The following is a 20,023-nucleotide window of genomic DNA, read 5'->3' as shown; positions in this document are numbered from 1 at the left end:
AGGAGCCTGGCAGGGTAGGCTGGAGTTTGTGCAGCTTCCTGAAGAGCAGCCCAGGACAAGTGCTTAAATGGATCCTGCCCTCAAGAACCCAAAGAGAGAGCTACACACCATTCTCTCGGCCAAGCGGTTTTCTCGATGTTGAGACATCTTCTGCTGCCAGATAGCAAATACTTGCTTCTCTAATGTTTCCCTAAACACACGAAAATGAGAAAAACGGACTAAAAGTAAAGCACTTACAAAAGAAAGACAAACAGATCTAATCGAGGCTGGTTTGGCTCCTTGACCTTTATAATTCTGTGCATGACTATGGGTCTAAGACAGTGGCTCTCAGCCTTTCCCAATGCTGCCACCCTTTAACACAGTTCCTCATGTTGTATGACCCCAACTATAGTTATTTTTGTTGCTACTTCATAACTGTAATTTTGCTACTGTTATGAATTGTAATGTATATCTCTGTGTTTTCTGATGGTCTTGGGTGACCTCTGTGAAAGGGTCATATTTGACCCCTCCAGTGGGTCACAACCCACAGGTTTGAGAACCACTGTTCTTAGACTCTCCAAAAGACCATATCTTACAGAATAGGAGCGCAATACTTTAGGGAAATTACACATTGTGAGGCTCCATCAAAGTTCTCATCACAGCACTAACAGCAAACTCAGTGCGCATGAGACAAGCGCAGAGGCAGACACAAGCTGCTTCGTAATAAAGAGGGTAAGCCTGACTGATTTTCCTGCTACTTAAGTTCAAAAGGGTCTCATTACTGAAAGCCAGAGGAACCAGGGACTGGGGGTTGGGAAACCGGTGAAGCGAAGCCAAGGCATTATAGTTTGCAGAGTTGAATTGGAATTCTCTGTCCCAGACAGAAACTAACTACGTAGCATACCTGTGAAAACGCACTGCTCTTGTGTGCAGGACTCGACTGCGCTGGCGCCATCGCCAAAGTCTGTACCACATATGGAAGGCGGCAGGCAGTGCTCTTTGCTGGAAATGGCCATCTGCTCTGGCCCGCAGTAGCTAAAACAAAATGACAAATGGTCTTTGTGATTTACTTTTCTCAAATGAATGTTCAGAGTCACACTCTTCTGAGATAAGATTTGCTTCTCATACAAGTAAGAAATGTCATGTTTGATCTTTGCCAATTAGCTAGGTGAAAAATGTACCATGAGCTGGGTGTGGTGGCGCACCCCTTTAATTCCAGCACTCAGGACAAAGAGACAGGTAGATCTCTTTGAGTTTGAGGCCATCCTGATCTACATAGTGAGTTCCAGGACAGCCAAGACTACATAGAGAGATAGGCTTGAGTTGATCTGAACCTCACTAATCCAAAGGCCCTTAAACTTGGCAGCAATTCTCTACCCCTTGGGTGATAGCATTACAGGTGTGTGTCACCACACCCAGCTTCCAGATAAGCCCCAGAAGCATTCTGATGTGGTCAAAGACAGCTCATCCATGCAAAGGAATCAACACTCATCTGGTGAGCACTGTGCTGGGCTAAGACAGGCAGGCTATACCCTTAAGAAGTTAAGGCTAAAAATTCTACCAAGGAACTTCTACAACTCATAAACACTTTCAGCAATGTAGCAGGATACACGATTAACTCAAAAAAAAAAAAATCAGTAGCCCTCCTGTACATAGACGATAAAAGGGCTGGGGAAGAAATCAGAGAATCAACACCCTTCACAATAGCCACAAATAGCATAAAATATCTCAGAGTAACTCTAACCAAACAAGTGGAAGACTTGTATGATAAGAACTTTAAATCTTTGAAGAAAGAAATTGAAAAAGACACCAGAAAGTGGAAAGATATCCCATGCTTGCGTAGGCAGAATTAACAAGTAAAAATGGCAATCTTACCAAAAACAATCTACAGATTCAACGCAATGCCCAGCAAAATCCCAGAAAAATTCTTCAAAGACCTTGAAAGAACGGTACTCAACTTCATACGGAAAAGCAAAAAATTCAGGATAGCCAAAACAATCCTGTACAATAAAAGAACTTCTGGAGGCATTACAATCCCTGACTTCAAACTCTACAAAAGAGCTATAGTACTCCAGGACAGGCTCCAAACCACAGAGAAACCCTGTCTCAAAAAACAATAAATAAATAAATAAATAAATAAATAAGAGCTATAGTACTGAAAACAGCCTGGTACTGGCATAAGAACAGACAGGAGGACCAATGGAACCGAATAGAAGACTTGAATATCAATCCACACATCTTCTAACACCTGATCTTTGGTAAAGAAGCAAAAAATATCAAATTTATTTATCAAAGCATATTTAACAAGTGGTGCTGGCATAACTGGATATCCACATGTAGAAGAATGAAAATAGATCCATATCTATCACCATACACAAAACTCAAGTCCAAATGGATCAAAGACCTCAACATAAAGTCAGCCACACTGAACCTTAAACAGGAGAAAGTGGGAAATACACTTGAACGCATTGGCACAGGGAACCACTTCCTAAATATAACACTAGCAGCATAGACACTGAGAGAAACAATTAATAAATGGGACCTCCTGAAACTGAAAAGCTTCTGTAAAGCAAAGGACACGGTCAACAAGACAAAACGACAGCCTACAGAATGGGAAAAGATCTTCACTAACCACACATCAGAGGTCTGATCTCCAAAATATACAAAAGACTCAAGAAATTGGACACCAAAAGATTACATAATCCAATAAAAAAGAATGGAGTACAGACCTAAACAGGGAACTCTCAACAGAGGAATCTAAAATGGCTGAAAGACACTTAAGGAAATGTTCAACATCCTTAGTCATCAGAGAAATGAAAATCAAAACAATTCTGAGATTCCATGTAAGAATGGCCAAAATCAAAAACACTGATGACAACGTATGCTGGAGAGGTTGTGGGGAAAAGGGAACACTTCTGCACTGCTGGTGGGAATGCAAGCTCGTACAACCCCTTTGGATGTCAGTGTGGTGATTTCTCAGAAAATTAGGAAACAATCTTCCTCAAGACCCAGTAATAAATACCACTTTTGGGTATATATCCAAAGGATGCTCAGTTTTGCCACAAGGACACATGCTCAACTATGTTCATAGCAGCTTTCTTTGTCATAGCCAGAACCTGGAAACAACCTAAATACCCCTCGACTGAAGAATGAATAAGGAAAATGTGGTACATTTAAACAATGGAGTACTACACAGCAGAAAAAAATAACAACATCTTGAATTTTGCAGGAAAATGGATGGAGCTAGAAAATATCCTTTTGAGTGAGGTAACCCAGACCCAGAAAGACAATTATTACATGTACTCACTCATAGGTGGTTTTTAAACATAAAGCAAAGAAAGTCAGCCTACAAACCACAATCCCAGAGAATTTAGACAACAATGCGGACACTAAGAGAGACTTACATAGATCTAATCGACATGGAAAGTAGAAAGTAGAGAAAGACAAGATCTCCTGAGTAAATTGGGAGCATGGGGACTTTGGGGGAAGATTGAAGAAAGAAAGGGAGAGGCAGGGAGGGGAGCAGAAAAATGTAGAGCTCAATAAATATCAATTAAAAAAAAAAGAAGCTAAGGCTAGTCAGGTGTGATTGTGCACACCTTCAAGCCCAGCACTCAGGAAGCAGAGGCAGGTGGATCTCTGTGATTTCAAGGCCATCCTGGTCTACAGAGTGAGTTCCAGGACAGCCAGGGCTACACAAAGAGACCCTGTCTCAGAAAAAAACAACAACAAAAGAAGCAGTGGCTACAGGTTAACTGAAAAGAAAAGTTAGCATAGAGCTATGTTAATGCAGAGTGACAAGCAAGGGTTCGAGAGCGCACCTAAGCTGACAGAGTCGTGAGCTACAGAGAACTACAGGTACAGCAAGGAGCAGAAGCACACAGTCAGAAATGACAGAAGGCAGCAATGGAGACAAGACAGGAGCTAAGAAGCATCTGTGCCCTTAGCTCCCATTCCCATTCTATCCACAAATGTGCCAGTCTGATGGTAGCAGCAGATGATGTTGACAGGGGAAGGAGGACAGTGTCAAAACAACCAAGGGAGCCGGGCGGTGGTGGCGCACGCCTTTAATCCCAGCACTCGGGAGGCAGAGGCAGGCGGATCTCTGTGAGTTCGAGACCAGCCTGGTCTACAGAGCTAGTTCCAGGACAGGCTCCAAAGCCACAGAGAAACCCTGTCTCGAAAAACCAAAAAAAAAAAAAAAAAAAAAAAAAAAAAAAAAAAAAAAACAACCAAGGGAGTGTAGCTTGTGTCATCCTCTTACCCACTGCCAAGGACAGATCATCATCAAATGCACCAACATCCCTACTAAGTGTCACTCTGATGTCAATATCTTCCATTTGGGGGCTAAAGAGATGACTCAGTTGTCAAGAGCAATTTCTGCTCTTTGGCACTCTCATCAAGCAACTCAAAACCAGCTTGTTGCTGGGCGGTGGTGGTGCACACCTTTAATCCCAACACTTGGGAGACAGAGGCAGGCGGATCTCTGTGAGTTCGAGGCCAGCCTGGTCTACAAGAGCTAGTTCCAGGACAGGCTCCAAAGCTTCAGAGAAACCCTGTCTCAAAAAACAAAACAGCACTAGTCCAGCTCTAAGGGATCTGACACCTTCACCTGCATATATCACACACACACTTTTTAGTTACTATTTATTTATTTTTGGTTTTTCACGACAGGGTTTCTGTGTAACAGCCCTGGCTGTCCTGGAACTCACTTTGTAGACCAAGCTAGCCTCGAACTCACAGAGATCCGCCTGCCTCTGCCTCTGAAGAGCTGGGATTAAAGGTGTGCGCCATCACTGCCCAACTACACACACATGTTTTACAAAGTCTTCATTTAGCATTCCAGAAACCTGTGCCCAACTGTCCGAAATGACCTGCAAGTCACACTTCCCTGCTACCCTAGCTTATGGCTGAGGGAGCAAGAATTCTATTATACCCTTAATAAAGGCACAGTCTAAGGCAAAGCTGGTATGCAGTAGGCATCTCTTCCGTGGGGAGCAGGCAGGGTGGCACACTCCATAATACCAGCATTAGGGGAATGGGACAGGTGGGTACAGAAAACAAAGGGAAGTGAGTGAAGATCTAAAAGCCTGGGAGGAGCCACTCCTTACCCCCAACAGCGTCTATGTCTTCCAGCAATGAAGGAATGGGACTTGGGCTGGAGGAAACAACTCCATGGTTTTACAGTTCCCTCCAAATACAGTAACCCCAAAAACAGAACCAGGTCTCCTGGCATAGCCTTTCCCAACCATCTTCCCAAACTCAGAAAATCCCACTAGTAGGTGCTGAACTGCCTGCTTTGGTGTGCTTTGTACCTGCTGGCATCTTCTCTGGTGCACATATCGTAACCACACCCTGACACACTTGCGTAGGACTGTCATCCTGGAAGAAAACACAAGAAAACCAGAGAACTGTGTATTGGCACTGTCAGGTGTTGAGCTGTAAGAGTGTACTGTTTATAAGGCAGCTGCTTCTAGGTACAGTTACTTCCTGAGGGTTCAGGGCACCCCAGGGCTTACTGCTTACTGGTTACATCCTCGGAGAGAGGAAAATGAAGAACTTACTAACATGAAGTCATCATCTCCTGACCTTGGGCTTTGGCTGGTTTTAAACTTCCAGCATTTTCTTGAGGTCTGTTTCGTTGATTTTTTGCAGGGCTTCACCTATGCCAAGCAAGTACCCACTGCTGAACCACACTCTAACCCCTGGCAGCTCACTGGGAACCTAATTAAACCACCAAGCACAGTGCGTCTGGGACTTAAGAGAGGACACCTCCTGTTACAGCACCCTTGAGGGTTTATTAGGACTCTCAGCACACAGAGATACTGAGTGCGATGATACATGCTTGGCCTTGTATGCCAGGACTTAGAATAATGGCACCTTGACAACTCTGAGTCAGGCTTTTTTTTTTGTTTTTTTAAATTTTATGGGTGCTTTTAAAACCACAGGACACAGATGTATCTCAGTGGTGGAGACCTTGCTTAGCACGTGTGAGGAACTAGGTTCAATCCCAGCGCAGAAAAAAAAGAGAGAGAGATAAATCTTATGTGTGTAAGTGTTTCCCTGCATGTATGTATGTGCACCACATGTGTCTGGTGCCCATACAGAGCACTGGGTCCCCTGGAACTAGAGTTACAGATGGCTGTGGCCACCATGTGCATTCTGGGAACTGATCTGGGTCCTCTGGAAAGGCAGCCAGTGCTCTCCAGTACTGAGCAATCTCTCCAGTCCCAAATATTAGGATTCTTATTGACTCATTAAAGATATGCTCTGAAGCTGGGGATACAGTTTTGTGGTAAAACGCATGCTTAGCATGTGAAAAGTGCTGGGCTGGATCCCTAAAACAATAAGTAGATAAATAGTAAAAAAAAACAAAACAAAATTGGACCAGTAGCTGCAAGTTACACTAATGACACTGGAGGTGAAGGTCGAGACATTATTTAACATGATGAACGTCTCTGCAGCAAGAGTCTGGGCTAAGGGGCTGGAGGAAGACAGCCTCGCAACTTTTATTTCCATTTCTATATATTTTTAATTTTTCTTCATAGATATTTACTTAAAAATAAATGTATTTGTTAGGCAGAGGCAGCACACTTCTTTAATCCTAGCACTCAGGAGGCACAGGCAGGTGGATCTCTGTGAGTTCAAGACTAGCCTGATCTACAGAGCGAGTTCCAGGATAGCCATGGCTACATAGGGAAACCCTGTCTTGAAAAACAAAAATAAAGCTGGGCGGTGGCGGCGCACGCCTTTAATCCCAGCACTAGGGAGGCAGAGGCAGGCGGACCTTTGTGAGTTCGAGGCCAGCCTGGTCTACAAGAGCTAGTTCCAGGACAGGAACCAAAAGCTACAGAGAAACCCTGTCTCAAAAAAAAAAAAAAAAAAAAAAAAAAAAACAAGAAAAACAAAAATAATAAAATAAAAAGATGTATTTAATAGAATGACTGGCTCTTAACAATCAAGGATATTCCTTATTTCCAGGAAGACCTAGCCCCAAATATCATCCTAACCTGACATTAAAATCTTTCGCTGCAGTGCAGGAGCTCAAACTCACCTTCCCTATGTTAAGCAAGCACTTTGCACTGAGCTACATCACTAGTCACAGTGGACAAGTACCAAAGGCCTGCAGAAGAATGGAGGCAGTGGTAGTGATCAAATAGGCACATTCAGAGGTGAACAAGATCCAATGCAAATTGCATCATCTCACCTCCCACGTGACCTGCCAAAAGCAACCACACCCAGGAGCCATTACTAATAGTGTGAACTTCACCAAGATAAACCCCTTATATTTTTTGTTTGCTTGCTTGTTTGTTTTCTGTTTTGTTCTAGGTGACAGTCCTATGCAAGTATGATACGTGCACAAGAGAAGATGCAAGCAAAGATACACACAGGTCTCGCTGTGCATCCCTGACTGCCCTAAATCCTGCTATGTAGACCAAACTGGTCTTGAACACACAGAGATCCACCTGCTGCTGTCTCCTGAGTACTAAGACGAGGGGCCTAGTCCACACCTGGCTAAAAGGCCTTTCTGAGTTGAGAAGCTAACTCATGCCAGAGTAGTCACTTCCTCCTGAAAAACCCTGTCAGAATTACCCGGGGTCCCTAGTGAGCCCACGGCTGAGCTGAGCTCCTACCTGTAGTGGGTCCAGGCTGCATGCAGTGAGGAAGGCTGCATTCTCTCTTCCCTCAGCTCAAGTTGACACTGCCAGAGGTTCCAGAACCTACGAAGCAGCTGCAGAATGGCAGGAAGAAAACAAGTGTATCATAGTGAGAAGTGAGAGGAGGCCTCTGAGTGTAAGTGCCACCCCCCAGCACACTGTGACCTCCCACAGGGAGCAGCCCAGTCACACTGCTGGCCTAGGGAGCCATGCTCTGGGCCAGTATAAATGGCTCTTCAAGTAGACAGCCACATAAAAACAAGTCTGGTTGTTATAGAAGAATTTTTTTTTTTTTTTTTTTTTGGAAACAGGATCTCACTATGTAGCCCAGGCTTAAACACGATTCCCTTGTCTCCATCTCTCAAGCGCTATGATTATAGATACTGTACTATGCTGCTCAGCAGACAGTACCTTTTTTTTATTTTAAATGGATCTCTATTTATTATGTATGCAGTGTTCTGCCTGCAAGTATGCTCAAACACCAGAAGAAGACACCAGATTCCATTATAGATGGTTATGAGCCACCATGTGGTTGCTGGGAATTGAACTCAGGACCTCTGGAGAAACAGCCAGTGCTTTTAAACTCTGAGGCATCTATCAAGCCCTGTAATACCATTTTTCAAAGTCATTTTAAAAATTAAAACTCTTGGGCTGGAGAGATGTAGTAATAAGAGCGGCGGGGCTGCGTTCCCAGCACCCCGGCCACCTGCTTGGCTAGCTTATGCCCGAAATAACAACACACAAACTGTATTCATTTAAACACTGCTTGGCCCATTTCTATCTAGCCTCTTGTAGGCTAACTCTTGCACCTGGACTAGCCCATTTCTTATCATCTGTGTAGCACCGCTCTTACCGGGAAGATTCTAGCCTACGTCCATCCTGGGTCAGAGCTTCATTGCGTGCATCTTCCCAGGAGCGGGAAGCATGGCGTCTCTCTGAGGCATCTGCTCCCAAGAGGAGAGCTGTGGAGTCTGAGCTCACTTCCTCTTCCTCCCAGCATTCTGTTCTGTTTACTCCACCTACCTATGTTCTAACTGTTATGGGAGGTCCTCCCACTCCTCCAGCCTATCGCCGCTGAGATACCAGCCCATTGGGGCGTGGTCTCTCTCCCTTTAAAAAAGCAGCCACTTCCCTCTCCTCTCTCTCTTCACTTCCTGCTCCGCCGGCGACTAGACTCCCTTCCTGGTTGTGCAGAGGGCTGACGGTGATCTGTAAGTTTTTTCCCCTTTAAATAAATACCACCCTATTAATCATAATTCCAAACTGGTGTGGCATTGTTTATGACTTACGCCTTCATCTAACCAATAAAATGGGCCAAGGCAGTTCCTTTATTAGCCAATGACCTTCCTCCATCAGAGAGATGGCTCAGAGGATAAGAGCACTGGCTGCTTTTCCAGAGGTCCTGAGTTCAATTCCCAGCAACCACATGGTGGCTCACAACCATCTGTAATGAGATCTGTCGCCCTCTTCTGGGATGCAGGCATACATGGAGGCAGAATGTTGTATACATAATAAATAAATAAATCCTTAAAAAAATAATAAAAAATAAAACTCCTTACATATTGGCACTTACGAAGTTGCTGTCAAAGTGTTTAACTTCCATGTCTAACCCTCTGGGTCTACTGTCTCATTTATAAGAACTACACAGATACAGGAAAATTAAGTGATATAAAAAAGGAACAAACAAGCCAGGCATGGTAGCACACACTTTTAATCCCAGCACTTGGCAGACAGAGGCAGGCAGGTCTCTGTGAGTCTAGCCTACGGAGCAAGTTCCAGGACAGCCAGGGCTGTTACACAGAGAAACCCTGTCTTGAAAATAAAAAAATCAAAACAACAACAACAAAAACAAAAAAGAACAGACATATTGAGAATGAGGATATAATAAAAACAACTAGCCTGATGTCTTCAAAGAGCCAAGGTCATTGTCAAGGAAAAGGTATACATTATGCTAAGTGAAATACGCCAGTCACAAAAGAACAAATAGTTAATGATTCTCTTTGAAGTCTTCAAAACATCAAACTGATAGGGAGAGAAAGTAAAAAAGTAGCTGCCAACAGAACAATGGAACTGGTGGTCCATGTGTACAATGCAAATTTGGTTGTGTTTTTAAGAGTCAGAAGTCCTGGCTGGTCTAGAACTTGCTATCAAAATAGTATATTTTTGGTCCAGCAAGATGTTGAAGTGGGTAAAGACACTTGTGATGCAAATCTGACCCAGCTGAGGAACATATGAACATAGGAACCCATACCATGGAAGCAGAGAGCCAGTTTCTGAGCACCTCCTTCCCTTACTTCCTCCTGCCCCCCTCCACACACACACATATACATACATACACATACAGACATAAATGTACAGTTTTTTAAAAATTACAACTTTTATGTGTGTTGCTACAACTCAAAAACATAAGAACCGGGGACTGGAGAGACAACTCAGCAGTTAAGGTACTTGCTGATATTTTAAAAGACCAGAGTTTGGTTCCTAGCACCGACATCAGTTGGCTCACAACAGCCTGAAGCTCTAGCTTTGGAGAATGAGGAGACATGACCATGGAAGCACAGTCATGTGTTCCCGTGGCAGAGGCGGGGGGAGGAGGGGCAGGAAGATGGAAGGGGAGACAGTTCCAGGTTATATGGAAAGGCTGTCTTCGGACAGACAAATGAGTAACAACAAATGTACCATGTGAGCCCTGACTGAATCCTAAAGTGAAAAGACAATCTGAGGGACAATTGTGGAAATCTGAAAAGGACCTGGATGGCAGTAGAAGACTGCTGTTAATTTTGTTAGAAATTATAAAGATCTGTGGTATGTAAAAAAAAAATTGCTTGTTTGGGGTTGATGCATGCTGAAGTATTTAAGTGTTTTTATAACTTTCTTTGAAATTGTTTGGAAGAAAATTTGAAGCAAATATTTAATGAATATTGAATCTAAGCAGTACATAGACCATTATACTAGTTCTTTCTGTTTTACTATGTGCTTATTTAAAAAAAAAAAAAGGAAGAAATCGACACTCAGAGACAAAACCAACAAAGAGAGTCATTGCCCTTGGTGAACACACACAGGGTTCAGCAGTTTATATTACCTGGGGTGCCCTGAACAGGGTGAAAAGCGTAATCATCTGGGCCGAGTACTGATTTTCTTTCTTTCTTTTCTTTCTTTTTTCTTTCTCTCTCTCTCTCCTTCCTTCCTTTCATTATTTTTGTTTGTTTTCTTTTTTGAGACAGTTTCTCTGTGCAGTGCTGTCTGTCCTGGAACTCACTTTGTAGACCAAGCTGGCCTTGAACTCTCAGAGGTCCACCTGCCTCTGCCTCCTGAGTATGGGGATCAAAGGCATGCGCCACCACCACCTGGCAAGTACTGATTTTCTTAGTAGACTGGAGTGAGGTGGGGTGAGTGGAGAGCCCTAAAAGGCTAAAACAAATTTCTCTATTAGCAGATGCAGATTAACAAAGAAAATAGGCATTGCTATTTTGGAGTCTAAAGTGTAAATGAAGTGCCATGCACAATGTGCACACATATAATTACAGGACTCCGGAGTACTGTGAACTCAAGACCAGCTATACAGTGAGTTCGAGGCTGGCCTGAGCTAACCACACAGCAAGGCCCTGTCTGGGGGGGCAAGTCTCACCGTAGTATCACGCAGCTGGTGAGCAAGGTTCCTTCTTATTCGCCAGAGACGTGCCTGGGTCACATTATCTTTTAAGGCTCTGAAGCAAGAATGCTGCACACAGAAATGACACGGATTGAAAAGAAGCATCAGTGTCTGCAGACGTGTGAACAAGGAAAGCAGCATCGGAAGCCTCTGCGGTTTCTCTGGAGTTTCTCTACTTTGTACCTAATAGAAGCGAACCTACCTAGCTCTCAGTAATACTGGCTTCACACAAAAACACGCCCTCTGTTCAGTCACCTCTGAACAGGAGACTGACTCCCCATGACCCACAGGAAAAAGAATTCTAAAAAGGTTGAACACTGGGTGGGTATAACACCCATGCTGTTAGTCCCAGACTTGGGAACCCCCTAGAGTTAATGTGTATATTCATTTGCATAACTATAAATGTGGCTTGTCAGAATAAACTGAGTCTGTGATGAAGGATACCCATTGTCAACTTGATGGCAGCTAGGACCGGGTGGGATCAGGCCTCTGGCCCCACCTACTGGGGGACTGGTTCACAGAAGTGTGCAGACCCACCTCACTCCTGGCTGGGATCCAGGGCTGCATGCATAGAGAAAGGCAGCTGAGCAACTTAACCAGCTGTTTCAAGTTCCTGCTGCCTTGACAGACTGTACCTTCAACTGTGTGCTTAAATGAATTCTTGTCATCTCTGACTTGCTTTTACTGGGATATTTTATCACAGAAACAAAAGACACTAGAACCCTTGGGTCCACATTCCCTATTCTGTCACTACCTAAGCAAAGCACCAGAGGGAAGAGGCTGGATTGGGTCAGGGATTTCCCAATTGTGTTCTGTGGAGCAGCAGAGGCTCCTAAAGTCTCTGAAGGCCAGTTCCTGAGGTGGGGACAGCCCACAGGACAGGACCCAACTCTCCAGACCTTGATTCAGACTTAGGATCAGGACTTCTGTCTGTGTTATACACTGGGTCTCTGCCACTCAAAAGAGGCTGACTGTAAAGCCCCAGGATCATATCCCCTCGGAGGTCCCTTAACAACTCCACATCCCTGACTCCCAGTTTCAAAATGTGAACACAGACTACAGCCACTCAGAACTGACTGCACACAGGGGCTAGTATAAGGGAGGAGTGCTAAGTGGATGCCACCACGCTGCCCCAGACCCCGGTACTCTTATTACCAGGAGGTAGTGCCGGTGGTGTTCTTCTGCCGCTGCATGCTGGGCAGCCCCTTCTGCCTGCAGCAGCATGTCTGCAGAAATTCCGTTAAGGCCTCCAGTCTCACAAGGCTCCTGGCCCGACACAATAAGAATGCTTCCTGTGAGCCACCTAAAGGGCATGGCTTGGGGTGGGAGAGATGGCTCAGTGGTTAAGAGAGATGGCTTTTACTCTCAAAGCGTCGGGGTTCGATTCCCAGCACCTACAAAATGGCTCACAACCATCCATAACCCCAGTTCCAGGGGATCCAACAGGCACACATGGTGCTCATACATGCATGCGAACAAAATATTCATACACATAAAGGGCATGGCTCTAGCATAACAGGCCTGCTAGGTAGGCTGATAACCACCTGTCTCCTTCTGGCAATTCAGGGAAGCACAGAGGAATGCTAACAAAGAGCCAGGTCATGCCTCCACCCTCTTGACACCCATCCAATGAAAGGCAGAGTCTGAGGTAACCTGCCACCAAGTTCAACAAGCATTTGGAATCATCACCGAGCCAGCAGCCTTGATGGTTTGGCATCATGATCCGGTAAAATGATTGAGCTGGGAGCGTTAGATATTTTCATATCTTTTCTAATCTCGTAATCCTCACATACTCAGCTAAACAACCCATATGCTCTGCTCCTGAACGTCTCTCACGGCCTGCTTCTCTTCTGCCCAGCAACTGATTTGTCCCTCACATGAGTCCTCACAAAGCTGGGCTCTCTGGGCAGCCTCTCTCCTCTAATCTAGGCCCATATTCTTTTTAAAAACATCATGTATGGCAGGGGGCGCGCATGCCTTTAATCCTAGCACTTGGGAGACAGAGGCAGGTGGATCTCTATGAGTTCGAGGCCAGCCTGGTCTACAGAGTGAGTTCCAGGACAGACAAAACTACACAGAGAGAAAAAAACAAACAAACAAAAAAAAAAACCCTGTCTAAAAAACCAAACCAAACAAAACAAGACAAAAATAAATAAATAAAAATCCCAAAACTTCAGATTACATTTATCTGTGTTTGCGTGCATGCATGTGCCACAGTGAAGGCCAGAGGACAACTTGCAGCCATCTGTTCTTTCCTCCTGCCAAGTGGGCTCCAAGGTGCAAGCTCAGGTTATGAGGCTCGGTAGCAAGCTATCTCACTGGTTCTAGGAACATCTTGGCTAAAGCACAAATTCAAGGGCAATGATTCTTATGGAAAACTTCCCAGGATAAGGAGTAAATCCCTGAGTGTGGCACACAGGGCTCTATGGGAGGTCCCAGACCACAATGACTGTCCCATGAGCCATACTCACCACACATTTTTTTTTTTTTTCTGAGACAGGTTCTCACTATGTAGCCTTGGCTGGCCTGGAACTCATTATGTTGACCAGGTTGGCCTCAAACTCAGAGATCTGCCTGCCTCTGCCCCAAGTGCTGAGATTCAAAGTGTGTGCCATCATGCCTCACCAGTAAACCTGGGTAAACACCCAGCCTCTGCTAAAATTTATGGTCACCTAGGACTTACATTCAGTTCAGATGTGATTCCTTACTTGAACCTCCTGGGAGGCCAGAAATCTTTTACTTTATTATTATTTTTGTTGGTTTCTTTAGAGACAGGGTTTCTCCGTGCAGCTTTGGAGCCTGACCTGGAACTCACTCTGTAGAACAGGCTAGCCTCGAACTCAGAGATCCACCTGCCTCTGCCTCCCGAGTGCTGGGATTAAAGATGTGAGACACTACCACTGGGTACTTTTTACTTTAAAATACAAAACAAAAAAGTCTGAGATAGAGTCTGGATGTGTAGTCAGGCTGGTCTAGATTTAAGATCCTTCTGCCTCACTGTTCCTGAGTGCTGGGTACACAGGCTTGGTTATGGGTCAAGCCCTTAGGAGCTCTATCACTGTCAAGACCATTTTCATATCTCTTTTCCCACTGGACAAGGAGTGCTATGAGTCTTTCGTTTCCCTCAGGTGCTTAGTTTGTCTGTAAATTTGGCCAGCCAAAATCACTGGGGAAAGGGACTCTATCTGGGAAGATACCTCTATCAGATTGGCCTGTACCAAGTCTATGGGACATTTTCTTGATTGATGACTGATGTGGTAGGGCCCAGCCCGTGAGTGGTGCCAATGCTGGGCAGGTGGTCCTGGGTTGTTTAAGAAGCAGGCTGAGGGCCAAGTAGGGGTGGCACACACCTTTAATCCCAGCACTTGGAAGGCAGAGGCAGGTAGATCTCTGTGAGTTTGAGGCCAGCCTGGTCTACAATATGAGCTCCAGGACAGGCTCCAAAGCTACACAGCGAAACCCTGTCTCAGGAAAAGAAGAAGTATGTTGAGCAAGTCTTACAGAGCAAACCAGTGAGCATCGTTCCTCTCCTTCAGTTCCTACCCCAACTTCTCTTCATGATGGACTGTGAGCTGTCGGATGAAACAAACCCTTTCCTCTCCACTTAGCTGTTGGTCATAAAGTCTATCACAGCAAGAGAAACCTACCCAAGACACCAAATACAAGAACTTAAGTTGGAGTTCAACATGAATCAAGACTTGGATGGACAAATGTAAGGATGTGTAGCTGAGGTATCCAGATCCACACACTGTGGACATTCTGGGGGAGGAGGGGAGCAGCATGATGAACAGGCCAGTGCAAAGGATACAGTGCTTCCAGTGTGCAAAGGCCCTCCGCAGGGCCATCTTCTGGGCCAGTTTCTCCACCAAGGCCTGGTGGGCAAACAAGCTCTGCCTCCACTCCCAGGCCCACTGCCAGTCACAGAAATGTAACTGGAGCACAGTGACACGATGGAATTGTGCAGCCATTTCTGCAATAGAGAAATAATTCTTAAGTACTGCTCCCCACAGCAGGGAAACGACACGAAGGCTGGACCCTACTATTGACAAAGAGCAGGGATTCAAGAGCACTCCCATGAAGAATCCTTATTACAGGTTGACGATGTAGCAGAGAGAAAGTGTGTGCTTTAAATGTAAGGCTCCTTGGGTCAACCCCAAACACCACACACAGAAGAGTTGTCTAGACACTAGAAGGTTATTTGACCTCTAGAATTCTCTTTCCAAGACAAAAGGGCTGCAGTTTTAGGGAAGTGTGATGGCTAATCCTGGTTGCCAACTTCACACATCTGGGAAGAGGGAACGGTTGACTATCTCCATCAAACTGGACTGTGGCATGTCTGTGACGCCAGTGGTTATTTTTTGTTGTTTTTTTCACTAGTATAGGGGGGCCCAATCCATTGTGGACGGTACCATCCCTGAGCAGGAGAAATATATTTTCTCCCCAAGGGCAGAGGCTGCTAGTTAGCTGCTGATATGTAAGAATGATAACCAACACTTTCAAACACTGTCTGATTTTTGTCTCTACTTGGAGGGTTCTGGATAGGCTCAGTCTCCAAGGAAACAACATACCACTCCAGTGATTATGTTGGCAAAAGACTCCTGAGCTTTCAGCCATACTGACCCTAGCTGCCAGATACACGTCCTTCCAACACTAATCAGCTGACAGCTGGTAAATTGAGCCCTCCAAAGTAGGCTGTTGTTTGAGGCATGTGATTGAAGACCATCATGCTAAAGAGCCTAACAGCCTTTGTGCTCCAGTCTTGGGCAGCTGTGGAGTTGAGCTAGCTCCACTATGCTCTATGAGCCAATGTTGGTAGTCTAGGAGGTAAATGGGATTCACTTGGACAAGAGCCTGAGCACCTAACCTAGGGGTACAGTGTTTGATTCGCTTCTGTGTAAACTCAACAAGCTTGCTTATAAAAAGCATCACAGATCATGCTCCTAGGGTGACCTGGACTAGCAAGCTGTTCTCAGTGACAGGGTCCTAAGGGGAGGAGGCCAGGAGATGAGAAGATAAAGACGACAGGAAAGCTGTGGTCAGGAAGACTTACATAAGTTGTCTTATGCCAAGCAGATTCCTGGTTTTCGAGAAGGAAAGCCTTGGGTCGATCTAATCCTTAACACTAGGGATTATTAACCCTAAAACTGTTTGGGAAACCAAACCACAATGATGGCACCAATGAGAATCCCACATGCCAAACTTGTAATATGTTAATTTTTTTCTTTCCTTTTCATTTAAACTTAAAATGTTTTAAAAAACATTTCAATAGGGGGCTGGAGAGATGGCTCAGTGTTTAAGAGCATTGCCTACTCTTCCAAAGGTCCTGAGTTCAATTCCCGGCAACCACATGGTGGCTCACAACCATCTGGAATGAGGTCTGGTGCCCTCTTCTGGCCTGCAGACATACACACAGACAGAATATTGTATACATAATAAATAAATAAATATATTTAAAAAAAAAAAAACATTTCAATATCATGCTGGATGGTGATGGTCTTAGTTCTCAGGTGGCAGAAGTAGGTGGATCTCTGTTCGAGGCCAGCCTGGTCTACAGAGCAAGTTGCAGGACAGTCAGAGCTACATAGAGAGATCCTGTCTCAAAAAACCAAGATAAAAAATTTCAATACACAAATTATATGTATTTGCATAAGGGAGGACACATTCAAATAATCCAAGTATGTGTTGAGGGCTGGGCTGATCCAAGGCTTTCCCTGAGGCCATAAGATGTGGAGAAGGAACATAGCCCCTTGTCTAAAATCAGAAACGAGGTGACAGAGCCAGTTAGCCTGGAGTTAGGGCCTTGTGGGAGCTGTGGCTTCAGATCCACCATATGGAGCTGTGGTCAGCAATACCAGGCCACTGTGTGTTGTAAAACAGTAGTTAAAGATGCATTACATTTGTTTGTGCTGTGCAACATTTGTTTCATGATGCAAAGATGTGTTGCATTCTTTTATGTTGCATTTGCTTAACTCTGTGAAGTTGTGTTACTCTGCCTGGCTAAAACACCTGATGGTCTAATAAAGAATGAATGGCCAATAGCAAGGCAGGAGAAAGGATAGTGAAGCTAGCAGGCAGAGAGAATAAAAAGGAGGAGAGATCTGGGAAGAAAAGATCGAGGAGCAAGAAAAAAGAAGAGAGGAAGACTCCAGGGGCCAGCTACCTAGCTACATAGCAAGCCACAGAGAAAGAAGTAAAACAAGGTACATAGTCTGTCACTCCTGAAAATGTACCCACTCCTGAACTCAGCAATGAAGTTAATCACTAGCTGAAGTGCTGCTCAAACAGAGACACTGAAGAACGAGAGCCTTGGTTTGGCAGTCTCAGATCTCACTCTTACTCATGCTAGCTACAGCTTCCAAACCAGTGTCATTTCAAGGGACATCAGCACAGCAGCCAGGTTCATTAGGGCTGGCCTGACAGTTGGGGTGGTTGTCTCTGAGCTGAACTGGGTCTATTTGGGGAGTCTCATCACTGGGTACACCAGAAACCCTTTTCTGAAGCAACAGCTCTTCTCCTTGATTCTTTGCTTTGTCCTCTCAGAGATCTGGGGGCTCTTTTGCCTAAAGGTGTCCTCCTCATCATTGTCAACATATGAAGCTGCTGTCCCGACCCCACCTGACATAGCCCCTTCTCCCATGTCTCCTCTATTGTATATGTTCCCTTTCCTGTACCGTCCCAGGAAGTCTGGGAAAGTAATTAGCACAAGGTTTGACAGAGAGAAAGGTGATAAACACTGTATTAATAAGACAAAGAAAGCAAGTCATTCTAAAAATACAAGTAATCATTAAAACTGGCATTCTTGATAAAGAAGAAATACAATGTAAAAACAAGCACAATAGCCAGGCGGTGGTGGCACACACCTTTAATCCCAGCACTCGGGAGGCAGAGCCAGGCGGATCTCTGTGAGTTCGAGACCAGCCTGGTCTACAAGAGCTAGTTCCAGGACAGGCTCCAAAACCACAGAGAAACCCTGTCTCGAAAAACAAAAACAAAAAAAAACAAGCACAATAAAAAACTGTAGATATGATCATACCCATCACAATACGAAAAGTTAGCATTTGAAATTAAATATAAAAGAATCAATACATTAAGACTATTTGAATATAAGTTAGGCATGCTAGGGAAAGCCAAATGGAAATAAATGAGAAGAACCAAGGGTGATGTACTTTTCTAAATTTCCTGCTGTCCAAATTGTGGTGTAAGGCATTCGGTTTCCTCTTCATGGAGGGCCACAGGCAGTGGAGAGATTGCTCTGACCAGGCCAAGCTTGGAGGCCCAGGCTTCTTACTCACCGTTCTGCCATCTCTTTACCCTGCAGATGTGGAGGTACTGAAGCCAAGCCTTCAAAGATCTCTGCTTCTGACAGCACTGATGGTGTCGCACAGCAGTGACCACCTTCCCTCTTTCCTGCTGGCTATTTAGGAGCTGCTCTTGCCATCGTGACCATGCCTGAAAAGACCAGATCAATGTCATTCTCAGCCACACAGTGGGTTTGAGGTCAGCCTGGGCTATGTGAGATCCTGCCTCAAACAAAACAAAACAAACTTGAGGGAACAAAGAAGTTACAAACAAAAAAGAGAAGCTGTAAAAAGTAACTTACAGCCAGGTAAGGGAGCACACACCTCCCAGCACCCACTCAGGAGGATCTCTGAGTTAGGGCAAGCCTAGTCTGCAGAGCAAGTTCCATGACAGCCAGAGCTACAAAGAGGTGGGGTTGGGGAGGAGGAGAAGAAAGTAGCAAGTACATGATGGGTTTAGGGTGAAGCTTCCGAGCCCAGCTGCCCTGGTGACTTGGCTGAAGGAAGACATGGAGATGGCCTACCTACACAAGGGATGAAGACATAGATGCTAGGGAGCTGTGAAGGAAATGGATCCGATAGAACAAATGCTGATGTCAGCAGCTAGTGTGAAATTTCTATGATAGTTCCATGCAACCACAGATAATAAAAGTTTTGTGCTAAAAAAGGCATAATGGGGTAGGGGTAGGGATAGAAAGATAGTTCAATGGTTTTTGCTCTTACAAAGGACTCAGGTCCAGTTCCCAGCACCCATAGGCGGCTCAAAACCATCTGTAACTTCAGCTCCAGAGAATCTGTCACCCTCTTCTGTCCTCTGAGGTGCCAGGCACATACATGATGTACAGACATACAAATTTACACACACACATACACACACACACACACACACAACACACACACACACACAGAATAATGAAACTAAATGACACCCTGGGTGTAATACATAGTAAATCCAAGTTTACGATGAATGCAGGCCTGTCTTTTCCTTGGAAGTGGTACTGGGGATGCCGTTCTCTTACATTTCAGGAAAGGGAGCCTGTAAAGGTGAGAGTGGACAACAGGATTCCCTTAAAATTATTCAAAATGTGGACCTATGAGAAGGTTACATATAGGCAAAGATAACTCATGCCCTAGTTTGAATATAGAGATTTCTTATCTTTTTCTAAATCTGTTATATCTCTTACTTCCCTCCTCTTAGGTGAATATCATTCTTCCAAGTCCCCCCAAAAATGAGGCAGGGGGCTAGAGATATGAGTCAGTGATTAAGAGGGAAAACTGTTCTTGCAGAGGACCGGATTTCAGCTGCCAGCACCCATATTGGGTGTCTTACAACCACTTGTAACTACCGCTCTAGGAGAACTGGTGCCCCTCTGGCTTCTGTGAGCACCCACGCACATATGTATGTGTACATGTAAACACACACACGCACATACATG

The 20,023-nt window shown here is 44.8% G+C and overlaps 1 protein-coding gene across 6 annotated transcripts in view; it reads right to left on the bottom strand.

Annotated features, from left to right (window-relative positions):
• LOC121459304 (protein SFI1 homolog) overlaps window positions 1-20,023 on the bottom strand; it is a 65,047-nt gene that overhangs the window by 13,303 nt on the left and 31,721 nt on the right. For all 6 annotated transcript variants that reach the window (XR_005975955.1, XR_005975956.1, XM_041668870.1 and 3 more), the window contains 8 exons: window positions 18,582-18,738; window positions 15,098-15,259; window positions 12,445-12,515; window positions 11,266-11,358; window positions 7,614-7,711; window positions 5,295-5,361; window positions 884-1,014; window positions 109-190 (listed from right to left, as the gene is read on the bottom strand). Coding sequence is in view for 4 of the 6 variants with exons in the window: in XM_041668870.1 (XP_041524804.1) it covers window positions 109-190; window positions 884-1,014; window positions 5,295-5,361; window positions 7,614-7,711; window positions 11,266-11,358; window positions 12,445-12,515; window positions 15,098-15,259; window positions 18,582-18,738 (861 nt within the window). In the remaining 2 variants the exon portion in view is untranslated. The remainder of the gene's footprint in view (window positions 1-108; window positions 191-883; window positions 1,015-5,294; window positions 5,362-7,613; window positions 7,712-11,265; window positions 11,359-12,444; window positions 12,516-15,097; window positions 15,260-18,581; window positions 18,739-20,023) is intronic.

The sequence above is a fragment of the Microtus oregoni genome, unplaced genomic scaffold (genome assembly GCF_018167655.1).
Source record: "Microtus oregoni isolate MIOR12 unplaced genomic scaffold, Mior012 000019F_ref0000042, whole genome shotgun sequence".
Lineage (NCBI taxonomy): Eukaryota > Metazoa > Chordata > Mammalia > Rodentia > Cricetidae > Microtus > Microtus oregoni.
This window is presented reverse-complemented; position numbering and strand designations above follow the sequence as displayed.